General features: G+C 50.5%; 1 protein-coding gene across 1 annotated transcript in view; it reads left to right on the forward strand.

Moving 5' to 3' along the window:
• Window positions 1-282: 282 nt before the first annotated feature.
• Window positions 283-19,060, forward strand: part of LOC130109724 (protein-methionine sulfoxide oxidase mical3b-like) — a 38,614-nt gene continuing 19,836 nt past the window's right edge. The window contains exons 1-15 of the mRNA XM_056276715.1: window positions 283-604; window positions 733-940; window positions 2,261-2,377; window positions 2,558-2,659; window positions 2,948-3,103; window positions 9,800-9,900; window positions 10,026-10,283; window positions 10,878-10,993; window positions 11,178-11,304; window positions 11,440-11,533; window positions 11,695-11,842; window positions 12,001-12,197; window positions 12,320-12,426; window positions 12,509-12,571; window positions 12,728-12,898. Of these exons, the coding sequence (XP_056132690.1) occupies window positions 341-604; window positions 733-940; window positions 2,261-2,377; window positions 2,558-2,659; window positions 2,948-3,103; window positions 9,800-9,900; window positions 10,026-10,283; window positions 10,878-10,993; window positions 11,178-11,304; window positions 11,440-11,533; window positions 11,695-11,842; window positions 12,001-12,197; window positions 12,320-12,426; window positions 12,509-12,571; window positions 12,728-12,898 (2,229 nt within the window). The 5' untranslated portion in view covers window positions 283-340. The remainder of the gene's footprint in view (window positions 605-732; window positions 941-2,260; window positions 2,378-2,557; window positions 2,660-2,947; window positions 3,104-9,799; window positions 9,901-10,025; window positions 10,284-10,877; window positions 10,994-11,177; window positions 11,305-11,439; window positions 11,534-11,694; window positions 11,843-12,000; window positions 12,198-12,319; window positions 12,427-12,508; window positions 12,572-12,727; window positions 12,899-19,060) is intronic.

Here is a 19,060-nt window from a genome sequence, read left to right on the forward strand (position 1 = left end):
GTTATTTTAATAATACATATAGAATTTACTTTTTATTTATTTGTTTGTTTGTTTTGGTTTTCCTTTTATCCTACCACAAGATAAAGGGAGCTGTTTTTCTCTTTAACCTTCCCTACTTTTTTTAAAATCTCTGCCCAACAGCACAATGCGATGCATTTTTTACATACGAAATGTGCTATACAATTAGAGTTTGGTTGATTGATCATTGAAGCATCAGTTAACTATGATCTCTGTCCCCACTAGGTGGCCCATCAGAGAGGCCAGAAGCTGCGCTGGAGTCGGGTGGTGACATCGCCAGCAGGAGGCGCCCTGTGTGGGTTGCCCAGCCTCTCGGCTCGTCATGGGGGATGAGGCAGACTCAGAAAGTCAAGCCCAAGAGCTGTTTGATGACTTTGTCCAGGCTGCCACCTGTCGGGCCACTTTGCGTGCCTTCACACAGCTGTGTGAGCATCTGCAGCTCACACACATACCCTCCGAGCGACCTCTGTACCACACCATTAAAACCCGCCTCAACTACTGGAAGGCCAATGGTCTATGGGCCAAACTGGACAAGAGGGCTGCGCATCAAGAGTACATGAGGGGCCGTGCCTGTGCCAACACCACAGTAAGCTACCCCGCATGTACACACACCTTCACGTGTTGAACTCAATGATGATGAAGATGTAAGAATGCAAATGTCAGAACCAGGGGTGTTAGCCTCAGAAATGCCCCCTCTCCCTCCTCATTTTCCAGTGTGTGATCATTGGGGCGGGCCCTTGTGGTCTACGGACGGCTGTGGAGCTGGGCTTCATGGGGGCTCGGGTGGTGTTGCTGGAGAAGAGGGATGCCTTCTCCCGCAACAACGTGCTGCATCTCTGGCCCTTCACAATCCATGACCTCAGGGGCCTCGGAGCAAAGAAGTTCTACGGCAAATTCTGTGCAGGATCCATCGATCATATCAGTGAGTGGGTTGTTATTTCTAAAGCTCAAACACCATGTGGTCTGTTGTTTATGGAACACAGCAGAAGTTATAATTTAAAACAGAGGTTTGGACTCGACTCAAATGACTTGACAAAACTCGCATAACAAAACCGAAAAAGACTTGCAACTCCACCTTTACTTTAACACCAATCACTCATGGCCTCACTTGGACTTAAGCCTTTTGACTTGTAAGACTTGCTACCTGGGCACCCGGGTGGTGTAGTGGTCTATTTCGTACACAGGCATCGCTGGTTCGAATCCCAGTGTTACCTCCGGCTTGGTCAGGCGTCCCTACAGACACAATTGGCCATGTCTGTGGGTGGGAAGCCGGGTATTGGTCTTGGTCTCTGCACTAGTGCCTCCTCTGGTCAGACGGAGTGCCTGTTCAAGGGGGAGGGGGAACTGGGGGGAAAAGCGTGATCCTCCCACATGCTATGTCCCCCTGGTGAAACTCCCCACTGTCAGGTGAAAAGAAGCAGCTGGTGACTCCACATATATTGGAGGAGGCATGTGGTAGTATGTGGCCCTCCCCAGATCAGCAGGGGGTTAGGGCAATGACTGGGACAGTTCGGAAGAGAGCGGTAATTCACTGGATACAATTGGGGAGAAAAATGGGGGGGAGAGGGCTTGCTACCTTCTCCAAGCCCAAAGAAAAATGCTTTCAAAAAGTGTGCAAAATAAAAAATAAAGTGGACTGTATTTATATAGTGCTTTGCTAGTCTACCGACCACTCAAAGGGCTTCACAGTGTACGCCTCACATTCACTGATTCACACACACATTCACACACTGATGGAGGAGGCCACCATGCAAGGCGCCAACCTGCTCATCAGGAGTAGTTAGGGGTTCAGTGTCTTGCTCAAGGACACTTCGACACACACTCTGAAAGAGCCAGGGATGGAACCAGCAACCTTCCTATTACTAGACGAGCTGCTCTGCCGCCTGAGCCATGCAGCCCATCAACTCTTAATTTCCATAATTACAGCTCCACTTTGAATCCATCCCTGATAGATATACATTTTATAAAGCATTCATGATTTGCATAAATGTGGCATATTAACTGTTTCTGTGTTGTTAGAATTTTTAGATTCTACATTTGATGAAGAGCGCATAATGGCTTGTTTAGGACTTGAAACTCAAAGTTTAGGACATTTAACTTGACTTAGGACTTGATAATTGTCACTTGGAAAACAATGACTTGGTCCCAGCTCTTCTTTACGCTCAATTTTTTATTTTTATTTTTTTTGGTCATCTGTCTACCAAGTAATCATGTTTTTCTCCCTCTCAACTGTTCTCTGCAGGTATTCGTCAGCTACAGCTGGTGCTGCTGAAGGTGGCGCTTTTGTTAGGAGTGGAGGTTCATGTCAATGTGGAGTTCAAAGAACTGGTGGAGCCGCCTGAGGACCAGGAGCATCAGAGTGAGGCTGAGTTGTTCATTAAATGCAGCAACTGATGTTTTGTGATTATGTTCATGTATAATAGTATGCGTGCTCTCTCTCTCTCTCTCTCTCTCTCTCTGTCTCTCTCTCTCTCTGTCTGTCTCTTTGTCTCTCTCTCTCTGTCTGTCTCTTTGTCTCTCTCTCTCTCGTTGCTCCTAGAGGTTGGATGGAGAGTGGAGGTGCGTCCGAAGTCCCATCCTGTCAACCAGCTGCAGTTTGACATTATAATTGGAGCTGATGGGCGACGGAACACACTACCTGGTACACTTATATAGCACCTCATCTATCATGAGCCCTGAAAGGTTAACGATTGTTCTGGTGGCCTAATGGGATGCAAATGAAAAACTTAGTGTTGCGGGGTTGAATTCTGGCTTACAACTGTAAGGAAAAGTCCTACTCCCCCTCATCTCTTTTATATCAATGTGTTCAGTCAGTATATAGTGTACAAATCAAGGTAATATTTTTCTGAAAAAGTAATTTTCAGTTCTTAGCTTCTGATTGGATGAAACTGAGGCTTTTCTAATGTGTTCCCTTGTTGTGTGTGTGTAGGATTCAGGCGTAAAGAATTCAGGGGGAAGTTGGCCATTGCCATCACAGCAAACTTTAAGAACAGGAACACGACAGCCGAGGCCAAGGTGGAGGAGATCAGTGGTGTAGCCTTCATCTTCAACCAAAGGTTTTTCCAGGAACTGCGGCAAGACACGGGTTAGAACTTTATTTGTTTTTTAAATTCCTGAAAAAATTTATATTTGCTGTTGTAGCAATTGACACAGCTTTGTATTGTCATGGCAGATATTTAATTCCACTCTGACAATAAATGAGGAGCGAGACAAAAACCTCTTACAGTATTTTCAAACTTCAATATGTTCGTGAACAAACACACAAAGCATAGATACTGAAGTGCATGCCCTAATCTCAGAACCCACTCCCTTTACACCATGCAACCATGCAACCCAAACATGCTTATTGTCACCGTCACAATGGTGTGTACCCAGAGTTTCTCCCTAATCCTGGTTGGAGCTAAGTAGCTCATCTTTATTGCTGGACTGTCATCCTGATGGGTAACACAACTTGCTCAAAGAGTTCATGGATCAGGTCTCCCTCATCCTTATCTTCCAGCTTGTAATTCTCCAGGACCGTTCCTTCAGACCTCGTTACGCTCGAGTGAGCTTCCCATACGTTCCTCTGCTATCAGCTAACAGTTAACAATAGGCCTTTATTTGCTCACATGGCAAAGACACTATAGCACTACCTTTGATTTGCTGCACATGACCTTTAAGCGTCTATCCAAGCGATATAGACTAAATTTCCGCTTCTGGTGTGGAAAGATGGCGGTGTGGTGACCCACATCTATATAACTAGAGACATTCACCTAAGAGAGAATGCACTTCCGCTTCCGGAGCAGAGAGTTCAGTGTCGTTGTCGAATATATGACATGTAAAGTTGGAGCTAGTAAACTACCTCGACTACGTCTACTCTCACGTCTCCTGTCTCGTTGTTTTCTAACTCCACATTGGTGACCCCGACGTGATCGAACAACTAATACGAGTATGTTTGACAACGACGACGCCGGTGCTAACAACATGGCTATTGCTAACGCTAGCATTTACACCGCTACTGTGAAGCTACCCGACTTTTGGCAGCATAATCCACGGCCGTGGTTTCAACATGTGGAAGCCCAGTTCCAGCTGAGAGGGATAACGCAGGATGCAACGCAGTACTTCCACGTAGTGGCGGCGTTAGACGCATCGACAACGGCGCGAGCAATGACGCTGTTGGAAGCTCCGCCAGCTGCTGGCAAGTACGATGCTATAAAGACATTCCTCCTGAAACTATTTGAACTGTCGGAGCTGGAGAAGGCAGACCGTTTACTGTCCCCGAATGGCCTCGGCGACGGCAAACCGTCTGATTTAATGGAAAAAATGCTGTCTGTGCTGGGATCGGCTGATCCGGCCTTTCTTTTCACACACATTTTTCTGAGGCAGCTCCCCGCACCTGTACGCACAGCACTGGCCAGTTCTCCTCTCGCCGCCTCCAAGGACTACCGTTCTCTGGCTGCTGAAGCAGACAGGGTTTTCCTGGCCAACCGGCAACAGTTTGTGCATGCCCTGCTACCCCACCAGACCGCCCCACCACCACCTGTGTACGACTATATGGACACCGCGACTGCGGTGACAGCCCGCCGCCAACCTGACGACGGGCTCTGTTATTACCATGCCAGGTTTGGGGCAAAAGCAAAACGGTGTCGCAAACCCTGCAGTTACAGGGTTCAGGGAAACGCCAAGGCCGGCGCTTGTTAACGGCTATGGGCGCCGGCCGTGACTGCAAGCTGTTGTTCATCAGAGACTCCTTGTCGGGCCGGCGGCTGCTGGTTGACTCTGGCGCTCAACGCAGCATACTACCAGCACAAGCTGTGGACACGATGACCGACAGTCACGGCCCCCAGATGGACGCCGCCAACGGCACGTCCATTCGGACGTACGGTATCAGACATGTGGACGTGTGTTTTGGCGGCCGACGTTTCGGCTGGGACTTTGTGATGGCTGCTGTATCCACCCCGCTCCTAGGTGCGGATTTCCTCTGTGCTTTCAACCTGCTGGTGGATGTTAAAAACTGTCGCGTGATTGATGCCGTCTCTTTTGCGTCATACCCCTGCACGCTTGGGGGCGCTGGAGCGCTGTGCCTCGCTAACACACTCTCCACCGGGGATCCATACCAACGCCTGCTCGCAAATTTCCCCGAGCTGACCACACCCACCTTCTCCTCGGCGGTGGCCAAGCACGGCGTGGAACATCATATCACCACAGTGGGGCCCCCAGTTTACGCCCGGGCCCGACTCCTCGACTCGGCCAAGCTCGCAATAGCCAGGGAGGTGTTTTCGACTATGGAGCGCCTCGGCATTGTCCGCCGTTCTGACAGCCCGTGGGCTTCCCCTCTTCACATGGTTACTAAGGCCAACGGGGGTTGGCGCCCGTGCGGGGACTACCGTCGCCTAAACAATGCCACGACCCCCAACCGGTACCCCATACCGCACATACAAGATTTCTCTACCCACCTGGCGGGCGCTGCCATCTATTCCAAAATCGACTTAGTGCGGGGGTATCACCAAGTGCCGGTCCACCCACTGGATGTCCCAAAAACGGCTGTCATCACACCCTTTGGGCTCTTTGAGTTTTTACGTATGCCTTTCGGCCTTAAAGGGGCGGCGCCTTATGGATTCTGTGCTCCGTGACATGCCATTTTTGTTTGTGTACTTAGACGACATCCTCGTGGCCAGCGCGTCGGCGGAGGAACACATGACGCACCTCAGACAGCTGTTTGACAGGCTCAGCGAACACGGCCTCATCATCAACCCAGCTAAGTGTCAGTTCGGGGAGTCGTCCATCACCTTCCTCGGGCACCACATCACTCCACAGGGGGCCGTTCCCCTCCCTGCCAGGGTTGAGGCTGTCACCATGTTCCCCCGCCCCCGCACTGTACAGTCGCTGCAGGAATTCCTGGGCATGATGAACTTTTATAACCGTTTCCTGCCCCGTGCCGCCCACATCATGCGTCCCCTGTATGAGGCCCTGCGGGGTAAGAAGTCTAAGGACGAGCTGGACTGGTCTTCGGGGATGGACGAGGCTTTTGTGGCCGCCAAGACCGCGCTGGCCAACGCTGCGCTGCTAGCTCACCCGTCGCCTGCCGCCCCCATAGCCCTTACAACGGATGCCTCCGACTACGCCGTGGGGGCCGTGTGTGAGCAGTGGGTGGGGGGGGGCTGGCAGCCGTTGGCGTTCTTCAGTAAACAACTCCGTGAGAGCGAGCGCAAATACAGCACCTTTGATAGGGAACTACTGGGTCTCTTCCTCGCAACCAGACACTTTAGGTTCCTATTGGAGGGCCGACAGTTCACCGCTTTCGTGGACCACAAACCGCTGACGTTCTGTATGGCCAAAACCTCAGAACCGTGGTCTGGGCGTCAGCAGCGTCATCTCGCGGCGGTTTCCGAGTTTACCACGGACATACAACACGCGTCGGGCAAGGATAACTCCGTCGCCGACTGCCTTTCACGGGCGGTTGTTAACGCCGTTCACTTGGGACTCGACTACGCCGCTATGGCAGCGGACCAAGCCAAGGACGCGACCGTTCAAGACTACCGGTCGACCCCTACGGCGCTACGGCTGGAGGACGTGACGTTCGACGCGGCCAACACCACCCTCCTCTGTGACATCTCCACCGGTCAACCGCGCCCCCTGGTGCCTACTTTCTGGCGGCGCCGAGTTTTCGACACCGTCCACGGCCTTTCCCACCCGGGAGTGAAGGCCTCGACCAAATTGGTGAGCGTCAAGTTTGTTTGGCCTGGGCTCCGTAAGGATGTTAGAGCCTGGGCCGGCTCTTGTGTGGCGTGCCAACGCGCCAAGGTGCACCGCCATACCAAGGCCCCTTTGGCGCCGTTTGTGGTTCCAGAGAGGCGGTTTGACCACGTCAATGTTGACCTGGTGGGTCCCCTGCCCCCCTCCCGTGGTTATACGTTCCTCCTCACTATTGTGGACAGGGCCACCAGGTGGCCAGAGGCTATTCCCTTGTCCTCCACGACGGCAGCAGAGGTAGCACGGGCGTTCATCGGCTGCTGGGTGGCCCGTTTCGGCACACCGGGTGACATCACGAGCGACCGGGGCTCCCAGTTTACCTCGGAGCTCTGGACGGCGGTCGCTGAGCACCAGGGGATGAAGATCCACCGCACTACGGCGTACAACCCGCAGAGCAACGGACTTTGTGAGCGGTTCCATCGGGACATGAAAGCCGCTCTGCGAGCAAGCCTCACTGGCTGCGACTGGATGGACCGGCTCCCATGGGTCATGCTCGGCCTGCGTTCGGCCCCGAAGGAAGACCTCCAGACCTCCTCCGCTGAGCTGGTGTATGGCCAGCCCCTGCGAGTTCCGGGGGAGTTTCTTCCGGATGCTACGACTCCCTGGTCGGCCGCCTCTCACCTCAGTGCGTCCCGGAGCGCTGCCGGTGCCTTCGCTCCCGTTCCGATGTCTCAACACTGCCTCCCCCGGTCCTACGTCCCCAAGGATCTGCCATCGGCGAGGTACGTCTTCATTAGGCACGACAGCCATCGGTCCCCGCTGCAGCCCCCATACGACGGGCCCTTCCGCGTCCTGGAGGCGGGGGATAAGAACTTTGTGGTGGACATGGGGGGCAGGCCGGAGCGGGTCGCTATAGACCGTCTCAAGCCTGCTCACTTGGACATTGGGGAGCCAATGCAATTGGCCCTACCCCCGCGGCGGGGACGCCCTCCTAGGTCGGCCCCGGCACCTGCCTCTGTTCCTGCTTCGGCCCCGCCTATGGCCCGGGTTTCGGCCCCATCTGTTTCCCCTCCTGTGAAGCGCAGCCGTTATGGCCGCAGGGTCCACCCCCCGACTCGTCACTTGTTTTCCCCGTGACTTTGCACTATGTCATTGACTGTTCTGTTGTAGAGTCTATTTTTATGTTCATGAGTTGCGCTTTTGCTGTTTTGCATTGTTTTGTGTAGGTGAATTCTGGGGGGGCCTGTGTGGTGACCCACATCTATATAACTAGAGACATTCACCTAAGAGAGAATGCACTTCCGCTTCCGGAGCAGAGAGTTCAGTGTCGTTGTCGAATATATGACATGTAAAGTTGGAGCTAGTAAACTACCTCGACTACGTCTACTCTCACGTCTCCTGTCTCGTTGTTTTCTAACTCCACAGCGGCGCAAATTCACATTTGCAGCGGCCTCACCCAGTTCCAGTGTGGGAAGATGGCAGTGCGAATTCACGTTTGCGACGGCCTCATCCAGTACCGTCCATGCAGTGTCTTCGTCCACGTCTGCGTCTAAGTTTTTCTTCATTTGATGGCTGGGAGAGCTGGCACTAGATCGGCTGGGGGAGCTTGGTCTGCTGCGTCCTGTGGGCCCAGGGACCACAGCCCTGCCCGGAGCTGTGCCCGAAGAGGTTACACCAAGGGCAATCTGACAGGACGCGGATGCGGGGCAGGCTAAGCTAACTGCTAGCCCACACAGACTGGCAGTTCCGATAACACCGAGGGCGGTGTTATCGGTGTTTTTAGTGTCGTGTGGAGTGCGAGGGGGTGGGTCGAAGGTGTCTGGCTGGGAGAGCTGCGTTAGATCAGCTGAGGAAGCCTGGTTTGCTGTATCCAGTGGGCTCAAGGACCACGGCCCTGCCTGGAGCTGCGCCCAAAGAGGAAACACCGAGGGTGGTCTGAAAGGACGTGAAAGCTGGGCAGGCTAAGCTAACTGCTAGCCCATGCACACCAGCAGTTCCGGTAGTCATCCTGGCTAGCATTAATTTTCCTGGACAGTGATTTTTTTTTTTGTTGTTTTTTTGTTTAGTTTGGATATATGTGTTAGTCATTGTCAGATTTTCAGACTACGTCCGGACTCATTTTAAAATGAGTGGTATTAGTAGAGATGACATGATGTGGTTATCACTTATCTTAACATGTTAGTGTAACAAGTGTCGAGAATTATTGTGCAAACAAACAAGGCGTGGATGTTGAGTTAATTTGTGCAGGTTCAACCGATTCAGTGAAAAGAACCGGTTCTGGGCGTCCGGGTAGCGTAGCGGTCTATTCCGTTGCCTACCAACACAGAGATCAAAGTTCAAATCCCCATGTTACCTCCGGCTTGGTCGGGCATCCCTACTGACACAAGTGGCCATGTCTGCAGGTGGGAAGCCAGATGTGGGTATGTGTCCTGGTCGCTGCACTAGCGCCTCCTCTGGTCGGTCTGGTCAGTCGGGGCGCCTGTTCGGGGGGGAGGAGGAGGACTGGAGGGAATAGCGTGATCCTCCCACACACAACATCCCTCGGGTGAAACTCCACACTGTCAGGTGTAAAGAAGCAGCTTACGACTCCACATGTATTGGAGGAGGCATGTGGTAGTCTGCAGCCCTCCCCGGATCAGAAGCGGGGGTGGAGCAGCGATGGGACGGCTCGGAAGGGTGGGGTAATTGACCAAGTACAATTGTGGTGAAAAGAGGGGGGGGGACCAGTTCCAATGATTCAATTTGTTCACATGTTGGATGAGTGTAATATCAGGCGCAAATGCGGCTTATGCTAGGCTAACAGCTGCTAGCACGTTCTTAATGGAGCCTCATAACTGATCAAAATCCCTCTCAGCCCATCGAGGAATGCATAAAAGAGCAATCCTCAAAAGTGGAAAGAGCCACTATTAGGTTTAGACATAATAAAAGGCATTTATTTTACAGCCCAGTGTATTTCTACATCAGACAGAATCGGGGTTGGATCTGGATTTGCTTGTTTGGGCATGAAATTACACTTTAGAGGTCTGTTATGTCCATTATAAAGTGGAACATTTCTTAAAATAAGATGCCTCAGTGAATGATTTTTGTATTCCTATTTCTTTTGCTCTAGGGATTGATTTAGAGAATATTGTTTACTACAAAGATGACACTCACTACTTTGTAATGACTGCCAAGAAACAGAGTCTGCTGGAGAAGGGAGTCATTCTGCAGGTACCCGGAAAAACACACACACTTGCATAGGTTGACTGCATAGGTTGACTGTGACTCTGTAGTTTTTGGATGAACATGTCATTAACCACATGACCACCCATCATGTTATTCATTGCTTTCATCAGGATCATGCAGACACAGAGCTGCTTCTCTCACGTGGCAACGTGGACCAGAATGCATTACAGGCGTACGCCCGTGAGGCTGCAGGCTTTTCCACTGGCCATCAGCTGCCATTTCTGGACTTCGCCATGAATCATTACGGGCAGCCAGATGTGGCCATGTTTGACTTCACATGTATGTATGCTTCAGAGAACGCCGCCCTGGTCCGCCAACGACAAGGACACCCCCTACTGGTCACACTGGTGGGAGACAGCCTGCTAGAAGTAAGTAAGAAAAGCAGGGTAAAAGAGGGCAGAGGAAAGGGAATGTAAAAACAGAACGGGATGGGCGTCCGGGTGGCGTGGCGGTCTATTCCGTTGCCTAACAACATGGGGATCGGTGGTTCGAATCCCCGTGTTACCTCCGGCTTGGTCGGGTGTCCCTACAGACACAATTTGGTCATGTCTGCAGGTGGGAAGCCAGATGTGGGTATGTAGCACCTCCTCTGGTCGGTTAGGCACCTGTTCCGGGGAGAAGGGGAACTGGGGGGAATAGCGTGATCCTCCCGCGCGCTACGTCCCCCTGGTGGTGAAACTCCTCACTGTCAGGTGAAAAGAAGCGGCTGGCGACTCCACATGTATCGGAGGAGACGTGATAGTCTGCAGCCCTCTCCGGATCGACAGAGGGGGTAGAGCAGCGACCGGGACCACTCGGAAGCGTTGGGTAATTGGCCAAGTACAATTGGGAAGAAAAACGAGGGGAAATCCTAACCCCCCCCACCACCACCACCACCACCAAAAAAAAAGAAGGGGATGGGTGGAAATTTGATTTCTTTGGTTTGTATTCTGTGCCATGTCTTTGTGTCACTATCATTGCAGCCATTTTGGCCCATGGGGACAGGTATCGCACGAGGTTTCTTGGCGGCCCTGGATTCAGCTTGGATGATTCGCAGCTGGGCACAAGGCAACGCCCCGTTAGATGTTTTGGCTGAGAGGTAAAGACAAACCTCTACACACACACACACATCGTCCCTTGTCCGTCTCTGCTGTTACACACAGGAAACAAAGTCAATTTTCTTAATCCCCCATCTCTTCTATGCTTTTATTTATCCTGCTCTCCCTCTTCTACCTCGCCCCCTCCCCCCCATTACCTACCTCTGTCTTTCCTCCATCTTTCAGGGAGTGTCTCTATCGTCTCCTTCCGCAGACCACCCCAGAGAACATGAATAAAAATATCTGTCTCTATACTGTGGATCCAGCCACACGCTACCCCAATATCAACTCACAGCTTGTCACATCTACTCAGGTTTACACACACACACACACACACACACACACACACACACACACACACACACACACACACACCCTAACAGCACAAAGTCAACAAGGCCACATTTGACAGTGGTTGTGACCATGCTGGCCGAATATGTCTTTGTAGGTGAGGCACCTGGTGGACACAGGAGAGGAGATCGGGTTCGACATGGATTTGTGCAATGTCATTTGTTCTCCATCTCCCAGGCTGCTAAGACAGGGTAAGTCCTGATGAAAAGGCTATTTTGAACCCATTGTGTACATGCCGTGTCCGGCAGCTCGTGGATTGAGCCATGTTGTGACTGGGCACTGGTGTGGCTTATTAATGGGATCCGACAGACTGGTGTGAGCAGTCTCCCTTTTTTTTAATTCTCTGCTCCAGAATCCTTCTCTCGCTCCAATAAGCTGTTGAGCTGGTGCCAGGAACAGACAAAGGGTTACCGTGGTGTCTCTGTCAGCGACCTCACTACCTCCTGGAAGAGTGGCCTGGCTTTATGTGCACTGATCCACTACTACCGGCCAGATCTCATGTATGCCACCTCGGACATCTGTGTGTGTGTGTGTGTGTGTGTGTGTGTGTGTGTGTCTACAGTCACATGCACTTTTTGGTCACCTGCATTTTAATTTGTGTATGTGTGTGTGTAAGCGTTCACTGCCGTTGTATGTGATTATGCCTGTCCCTCTAAAGAGACTTTGACTCCCTGGACGAGGCCGACGTGGAGGAGAACACGCGGCTGGGCTTTGACGTGGCGGAGCAGGAGTTTGGGATCTCTCCTCTGATGACCGTAGAGGAGATGTCTTCTGTGGGCGAACCAGACTCTCTCACCATGGTCATGTACCTCAGCCAGTTCTACCAACTGTTCAAGGACACACTGCCCTCTAGTGGTGAGACACTGAAGCAGGCTTGGACGGTGGTTCACTGTCCAAAATCGGTTATGAAACATGAAAATAACAATATTTAGGACACATGAATCCTCCAATTACTTATTTGTTTTCCTTTTGTCCAGGGTCTCTGTTACAGAGTGCCGACTTGAGAGCTGCTCTTATCTCCCCTGCCTCGCTCCTCAGTAGACTAGGCCACAGTCCATCCCGCAAACGCAACCCCAAGGTATTCGTATCTGAGTTTTTCTGCAAGTTTTTTTCAGTGTGTGTTATGTATCTGTGATGTATGTAAATACAGTAACTCCCATATATAGGAGCAGAAAGACGCTTTGGGAAAAAGAAGAAAGACGACTCGACAATGCCAGGATGAGCAGGAAGTGAGTCCAATAAGCCTCTTCAAATATGTAAATATCAGGTGGAACTGAATGATGTGGAAATATTTTAAGTTTCTTGTTTGTAGACCTGACATTGAAGTATGCCAGTCAAAGACGGTGCTACTTTTCTCCATGTTTCTTGGTAATTGACCTTTTCAGCCAGAGGACTCTAGTAACCAAGACCATCAGTTCTTTGACGAAGGTTTTGTGGGGGGATCCGGTCAGTCCAGAGTGCGTCTGATGGCACATCAATTCCAGGCAAAGTTAGATGAGAGTGCTTTTTCCTTCCAGAGCCCCTCGTCATCTGCTGCCGCTGTACTACGTAGACAGGTGAGATGAATGTAAAGACAAAATGTTCGTGGCAAGTTTCACACGTACTGTTTCTCTCAAGGATGTCATGAGGGGTCAAGACTCCAGTGTTCCGACTGGGTCAACTTTCACCTATTTTTTTTTTTAGAGATTTTGTCCAAAAATTCTAAAGCTGATGGGACGTCCGGGTGGCGTGGCGGTCTATTCAGTTACCTACCAACACGGGGATCGCCAGTTCGAATCCCCGTGTTACCTCCAGCTTGGTTGGGTGTCCCTACAGACACAATTGGCTGTGTCTGAGGGTGGGAAGCTGGATGTGGGTATGTGTCCTGGTCACTGCGCTAGCGCCTCCTCTGGTCGATCGGGGCGCCTGTTTGGGGGGAAGGGGAACTGGGGGGGAATAGCGTGATCCTCCTACGTCCCCCTGGTGAAACTCCTCACTGTCAGGTGAAAAGAAGTGGCTGGTGACTCCACGTGTATCGGAGGAGGCATGTGGTTGTCTGCAGCCCTCCCCGGATCGGCAGAGGGGGTGGAGCAGCGACCGGGGCGGCTCAGAAGAGGGGGGTAATTGGACAGGTACAATTGGGGAGAAAAGGGGGGAACCCCCCCCCTCCCAAAAAAAATCCCCAAAGCTGAAATCTGTGATTTTTATCTGTCTCTTCCTCTGGCAGCAAGAACCACTAAAAAGGTGTAGCGGCTATTGCCACTTGTGTGCCATGAGTTCAGCAGTAAACAGTTCCCACCCTTGTAAAAATGGCATCCTTGGACCAAAGCTAACACGGACAATGTAATGTATTGTAAACTACATCAACACTGGGGCACTGTTGGACTGTAATAATGATTGCTGAATGGGTAGATGAGCTGTCCAACAGAAATATCACCACGTTGTCAGAATATATCAATTCCTCTACCTGTTTGAGTAGGAACATGTTTGCCGCTGCACCAGTGTTCATCCTACTCCAGTGTTTGTCCTAAAAAATTCAATCGCAGAGGTTTTCCAACCATGTTAAAGATGCCACTTCATATTATGTAACCTGACTCCATGATCCAGATAGCTACAATAACTATTCATTAATTGAAAAAAAAAATCCCGGATTTCAGCTTTAAGCATTTCTTAGCCTAGACCCAAATAATAATTTCACTGTATGCCTTGTGGTCACTTTTGGAGAACCACCTCAACCTCCCAACTCTCAAAAGTTAGAGCTGGGTGATACAAACCAGTGCTGATAGTAGTTCATGCTAGCTGGCAGATGACTGCTCCTAAACCCCAACGTAAGCCTGCTGATGAAAAAAATATCTTTTACCAAGATGATATATATGAAGAAATCTTTACCTTATAGTTTGCATATAGATATATTTTGTTCAAGGGTCATTCATGCTTTCTTGTAATTTACCTGCAGCAAGGTTGCTGCCACTCAGGGGGGCTTGATATGGAGGACAGACACAGGTTTTGTGAAACAGGAACTAAGTGTGAATGTCTCTGGTCAGCACGTCATATGGGCTGTGCTTCCAAATTGTGCTGGAGCCTCTGCTGCCATTTTGGAGCATCTTTCTCCATCAGCCTTTGCTATAAGTCTGTCCATGCCTGTGTTCGCGTCTGTCTCAGTGTCAGCCTGAACCCAGCTTCACTGCGGTATATAAAGGAGTTCGCTAGACTAACACACCTGAGGCTAACCACTAATCAGCTTGTGCATTGTGTCTTAGAGATTTTGTGCAAGTGGAGAGGGGCATCTGCAAGTGGAGAGGCTCAAGGACACCCCACTAGCACATACCCCCACTGCCTGACGTAGTCCAGGCCCCCCCCCAAGCCAGAGAGGAAATCGGCCACGACTATCTGCATCCCTGGCCTATGGACCACCTTGAACTTAACAGCTGTAAAGCCAGACACAAACGGGTGATCTGTGTGTTGGCATCCCTTCATGTGGTGGAGCCATTGGAGCGGGACATTGTCTGAACAGAGGGTGAATGAGTGCAACGGAAGGTAGAAGCGGAAGATGCCGACCACCCATCTGATGGCCAGGCACTCCTTCTCTACAGTGCTGTACTTCTCTCTCTTTCTCTGCCAGCTTGCAACTTATGTACAGCACCGGGCGGTCGACCCTCCCCACCTCCTGGGACAAAACAGCCCCCAGCTCTCTGTCCGATGCGTCGGTCTGCAAGACAAAAGGGAGACAGGAGTTAGGAGTGTGGAGCAGCAGCTCCCCACAAAGGGCTTGTTTAACCCTCTCTATTGCCACCTGACACTGCTCCATCCACTGGATTGGATCTGAGAAAGCCTTTTGGGTGAAGTCAGTCAGGGGACTGGTTGTCTCTGCAAAGATGGGGATGAACTCTCACCTGCTTTTTTGTCTTAGGCCTTGGGCTGACCACAATGGCCACGGTCTTATCTATCTGGGGATGCACCAGCCTGCTGCCTAAGTGGTACCCCAGATTCCATAACTCCTGCTGCCCAACCGTGCACTACTTCGGGTCAGCCGTGAGCCCTGCCTGCTTCAGGGACTCGAGCACTGACACAACCTGCCACATATGGTGGTCCCAGCTGCTACTTTGGATGATCACATCATCCAAGTAGGTGGCAGCATACGCAGCGCATGGCCGCAGCACCTGGTCCATTAGGCACTGAAATATGGCTGGAGCTCACAACAGCCTGAGCAGAAGTGTCATAAACTGGTACAAACCATACGGCGTAGAGGAAGACTTTTTTCCTCAAACTCTGGAGACAAGGAAATCTGCCAGTAGCCCTTGGTTAAATCCAGTGTTGTAAAAAAGCAAGTAGAGCCAAGCCGGCCCAGGAATTTGTCGACCCATGGCATTGGATAAAGATCAAATTTCAATACATCATTCACCTTGTGGTAGTCCACACAGAGCCATATAGACCCATCGGACTTAGGCACAAGGATGATGGACCTACACCACTCACTACTAGACTCCTCTATTACTCCCATTTACAGCATGGCCTTGACTTCTACTTAAACAGCATTCTTTTTGTGTTCAGGCAGCCGGTATGGATGTGAGTGCACTGTCACGCCTGGAGATGTTGCTATGCTGTACTGTATGAGGTTTGTGCATCCTGACAGGGGAGGGAACACATCAGCAAAACACTGTTGCAATGCAGCAACCTTGGCTTTCAGGTGGGGGGAGAGATGATTCTCACAATGGAGGGAGGCAGGATTGTCCGATTTTTGTACCTCCAGCCCCAACTCATCTCTCTCTGATACCACTGTGGTCAGAGAAACCGGGACTACCTCTCTCTATGCTTTTAGGAGGTTGAGGTGGTAAATCGGTGTTGCACCCCCCTTGTCATTATGCATGACCTCATAGTCGCCATCCCCCCACTTGTCGTATGACCATGGAAGGTCCTTGCCAATTGGCGAATAATTTTGAGCTGGACGTGGGAAGTGCTACGAGGACTTTCTCTCCCGGTGCAAATTTCTGCACTTTGCTCATTTGTTATATGGGCCCTGCTGATGTTCCTGGGCTTGAAGCAAAATCTCAAGTGATAACCGCCCAAGTGTATGGTGTTTTGCTCTCAGGTCCAGGACATACTGTACTTTATTTTTACTGGTGCTTGGACCTCTCTCCCAGCTTCCATTAATCAGGTCCAACACAACACTCAGCGTTCTGTCAAACAGCAACTCAAAGGGGGAAAACCCTGTGGAGGCCTGGAGCACCTCCTGCACTGCAAATAACAGAGAATCCCTCCATTTATCCCAACTGTGGCTATCCTCATACATGAACTTACAGATCAGGTTTTTGAGTGTGTTATTAAATCTCTCTCTTGTCTTTTTAGGGGTGATACATACTAGTGCAGATCGATTTTATACTCAACAGCTTGTATAATTTGCATAGTGTACGTGACATAAATTATGTACCCTGGTCCGTCAGAATCTCTTTCTGATGCAGGAGATTATGTGAAACAGCTTCAGGATACCGCATTGTGTAATCCACTATGACAAACACAAAGTGGTATCCTCATGTGCTCTGATCTAATGGCCTGACGAGGTCAATGCCAATATGCTCAAACGCGACCTCAGTTAATGGTAATGGGTGCAGTGGTGCTTTTGGGGTGGTCGGCAGGTTTACCAATTGACATCCCTAGCGAGATGTACACCACTGCCACACATCGCTGTGAATGGCTGACCAGTAAAATCGAGCCATTATTTGGTCGAGTGTTTTATCGTTAACAAGGTGACCAGCTATGGGGTTCTGATGGGCTGCATGGAAGATCTGTTCCCAGCGGCCTTTCAGTACTAACAATTGCGTGGTGTCTTGCCCGGTTTGAGTGTCATGACTCACTCGATGTAACTAGTTTCTAATAAGTGCAAAGTATGGTGGAGTGAGTGCAGCGTTCGGGTGCACATATTGACCATTGATGGTCATCACAAGGTCAAAGGCAAAGCGCAGTGTGACATCCTGAGTCTGATCGAATAGGAAGTCCTCCACTGGACAGATCATCGGAGCCATAGTCGACTCCCCCTCGCCTGAGTCAGATGAGCTGGTGTCACCACTTGGCACTGTGCACCACTCACACTAACCTGGCTGTCACTCTCATGGCCCCGTTTGTCTTTATCAAACCCTGGCCAATCTGAACCTAATAAAAGGGGCTGGGAAAGGTGGGAGTAACCGGGCCTGGATTTATGCTTTTTCCTCTCATATCTTATATCTATGGCCACCACCAGATACTTGTCAATATACCCATGTACACCAAATCTCCACCCACGATGTCTCTACCAATGCCCCAGGCCGACTCATGCTTTGGTGGATTAGCATGTGCAGCTTGTGTCCACCAAAGCCTGATATATATACCCCCTTGCATATGTACCGGCAAGCTCTGATCAGAACATAGGAGATAGCAGTTGGTTGGGTATCAGCCCACATTGTGTGAAGACTTAATTGAGTAAATACCTGCGAGTCTACCTGTGCAAGTCCACCGAGCAAGGACACCGACTGGTTAGTCCTTTTCTACTAACTATTCATGTAGCCTGCCTCACTCACCATGTGCATCCCTGTCACCCAATGCTTTCGAGAAAAAAAAAACATCTGTTGCAGATAGTGCAACCCTGAGAACCTCTATTCATTTAGAGAAGCCTACTCTACTCACTCCTCCTTTACTCTTGGCCTATGGAATTGCCAGTTGCCTGTAAACAAAACAGAATTTATCCAAGCAATCCAATTTATCCAAGAATCTGTCAGATATTCAGGTACTAGCCCTGACCAATACCTGGATCTGTCCAGAAAACACTGCCACGTCGGCCGCACTCTCTGTTGACTCCACTTTCTCATGCACACCCCATTCTGTTGGGTGCGGAGGTGATACAAGTGTTCTCATTTCCAAAGACTGGAAATTCACTAAGTTTTCTCGGCTAAGCAACAACTTCTCCTTTGAATGCCATGCAATGAGGGTTATTGCGCCTATTAAGCTGTTTGTGGTTGTCATATACTGCCCCCCAGGCTGTAAACTGGGGAATTTAGTAGTCGAATTAGACATGTTACTGTCAGCCATTCTGGATGATTACACACCACTGATTGTCATGGGAGACATGAATGTCCATACTGACAAAACCCAAGCAGCAACCTCATTTGACCTCAAACAGGTCTCCACCCCTTCCACACGCAGAGTGGCAATATTCTTGATCTGATTTTGACTCGGGACTGCTCCACAGCAAATCTAACTGTCACCCCCTACATCTGTATGACCACTTCTTTATTCAATTCACGATCACCATACCGGAATATCCTCATGTCCTCTGCAATTAGTCTCCTTCCAGCTCAACATTCAGTCCCTCACACCGACTCAACTTTCCAATGAGGGCTTGGCTACCATGCCTCCTCATAATGACTAAGACCACTTACTATCACAACATGATCTGTGGTGCCACAGATGCTCAGAAAATGTTCTCTGCTCTTAACTCACTCCTCAATCCGCCTCCTCCTTCACCCTCCACTCTGCTCCCTGTAGACATGTTCGCCTTGTTTTTTTTACTGATAAGGTCTCTGCCATGAGTAACCAGTTCTTTGAGCCTGACCATCTCAGTCTGCAGCTGCCAGCTAATAGGGCTACACTCTCTTCATTCTCCCCTCTGACTGAAGAGGAAGTCTCCATACTTCTGCTGGACTCTTGACCCACTACCTGTCCACTGGACCAGATACCCTCCAACCTTCTACAGACCATTTCCCCCATAC

Source organism: Lampris incognitus, chromosome 3, assembly GCF_029633865.1.
Source record: "Lampris incognitus isolate fLamInc1 chromosome 3, fLamInc1.hap2, whole genome shotgun sequence".
Classification (NCBI taxonomy): domain Eukaryota; kingdom Metazoa; phylum Chordata; class Actinopteri; order Lampriformes; family Lampridae; genus Lampris; species Lampris incognitus.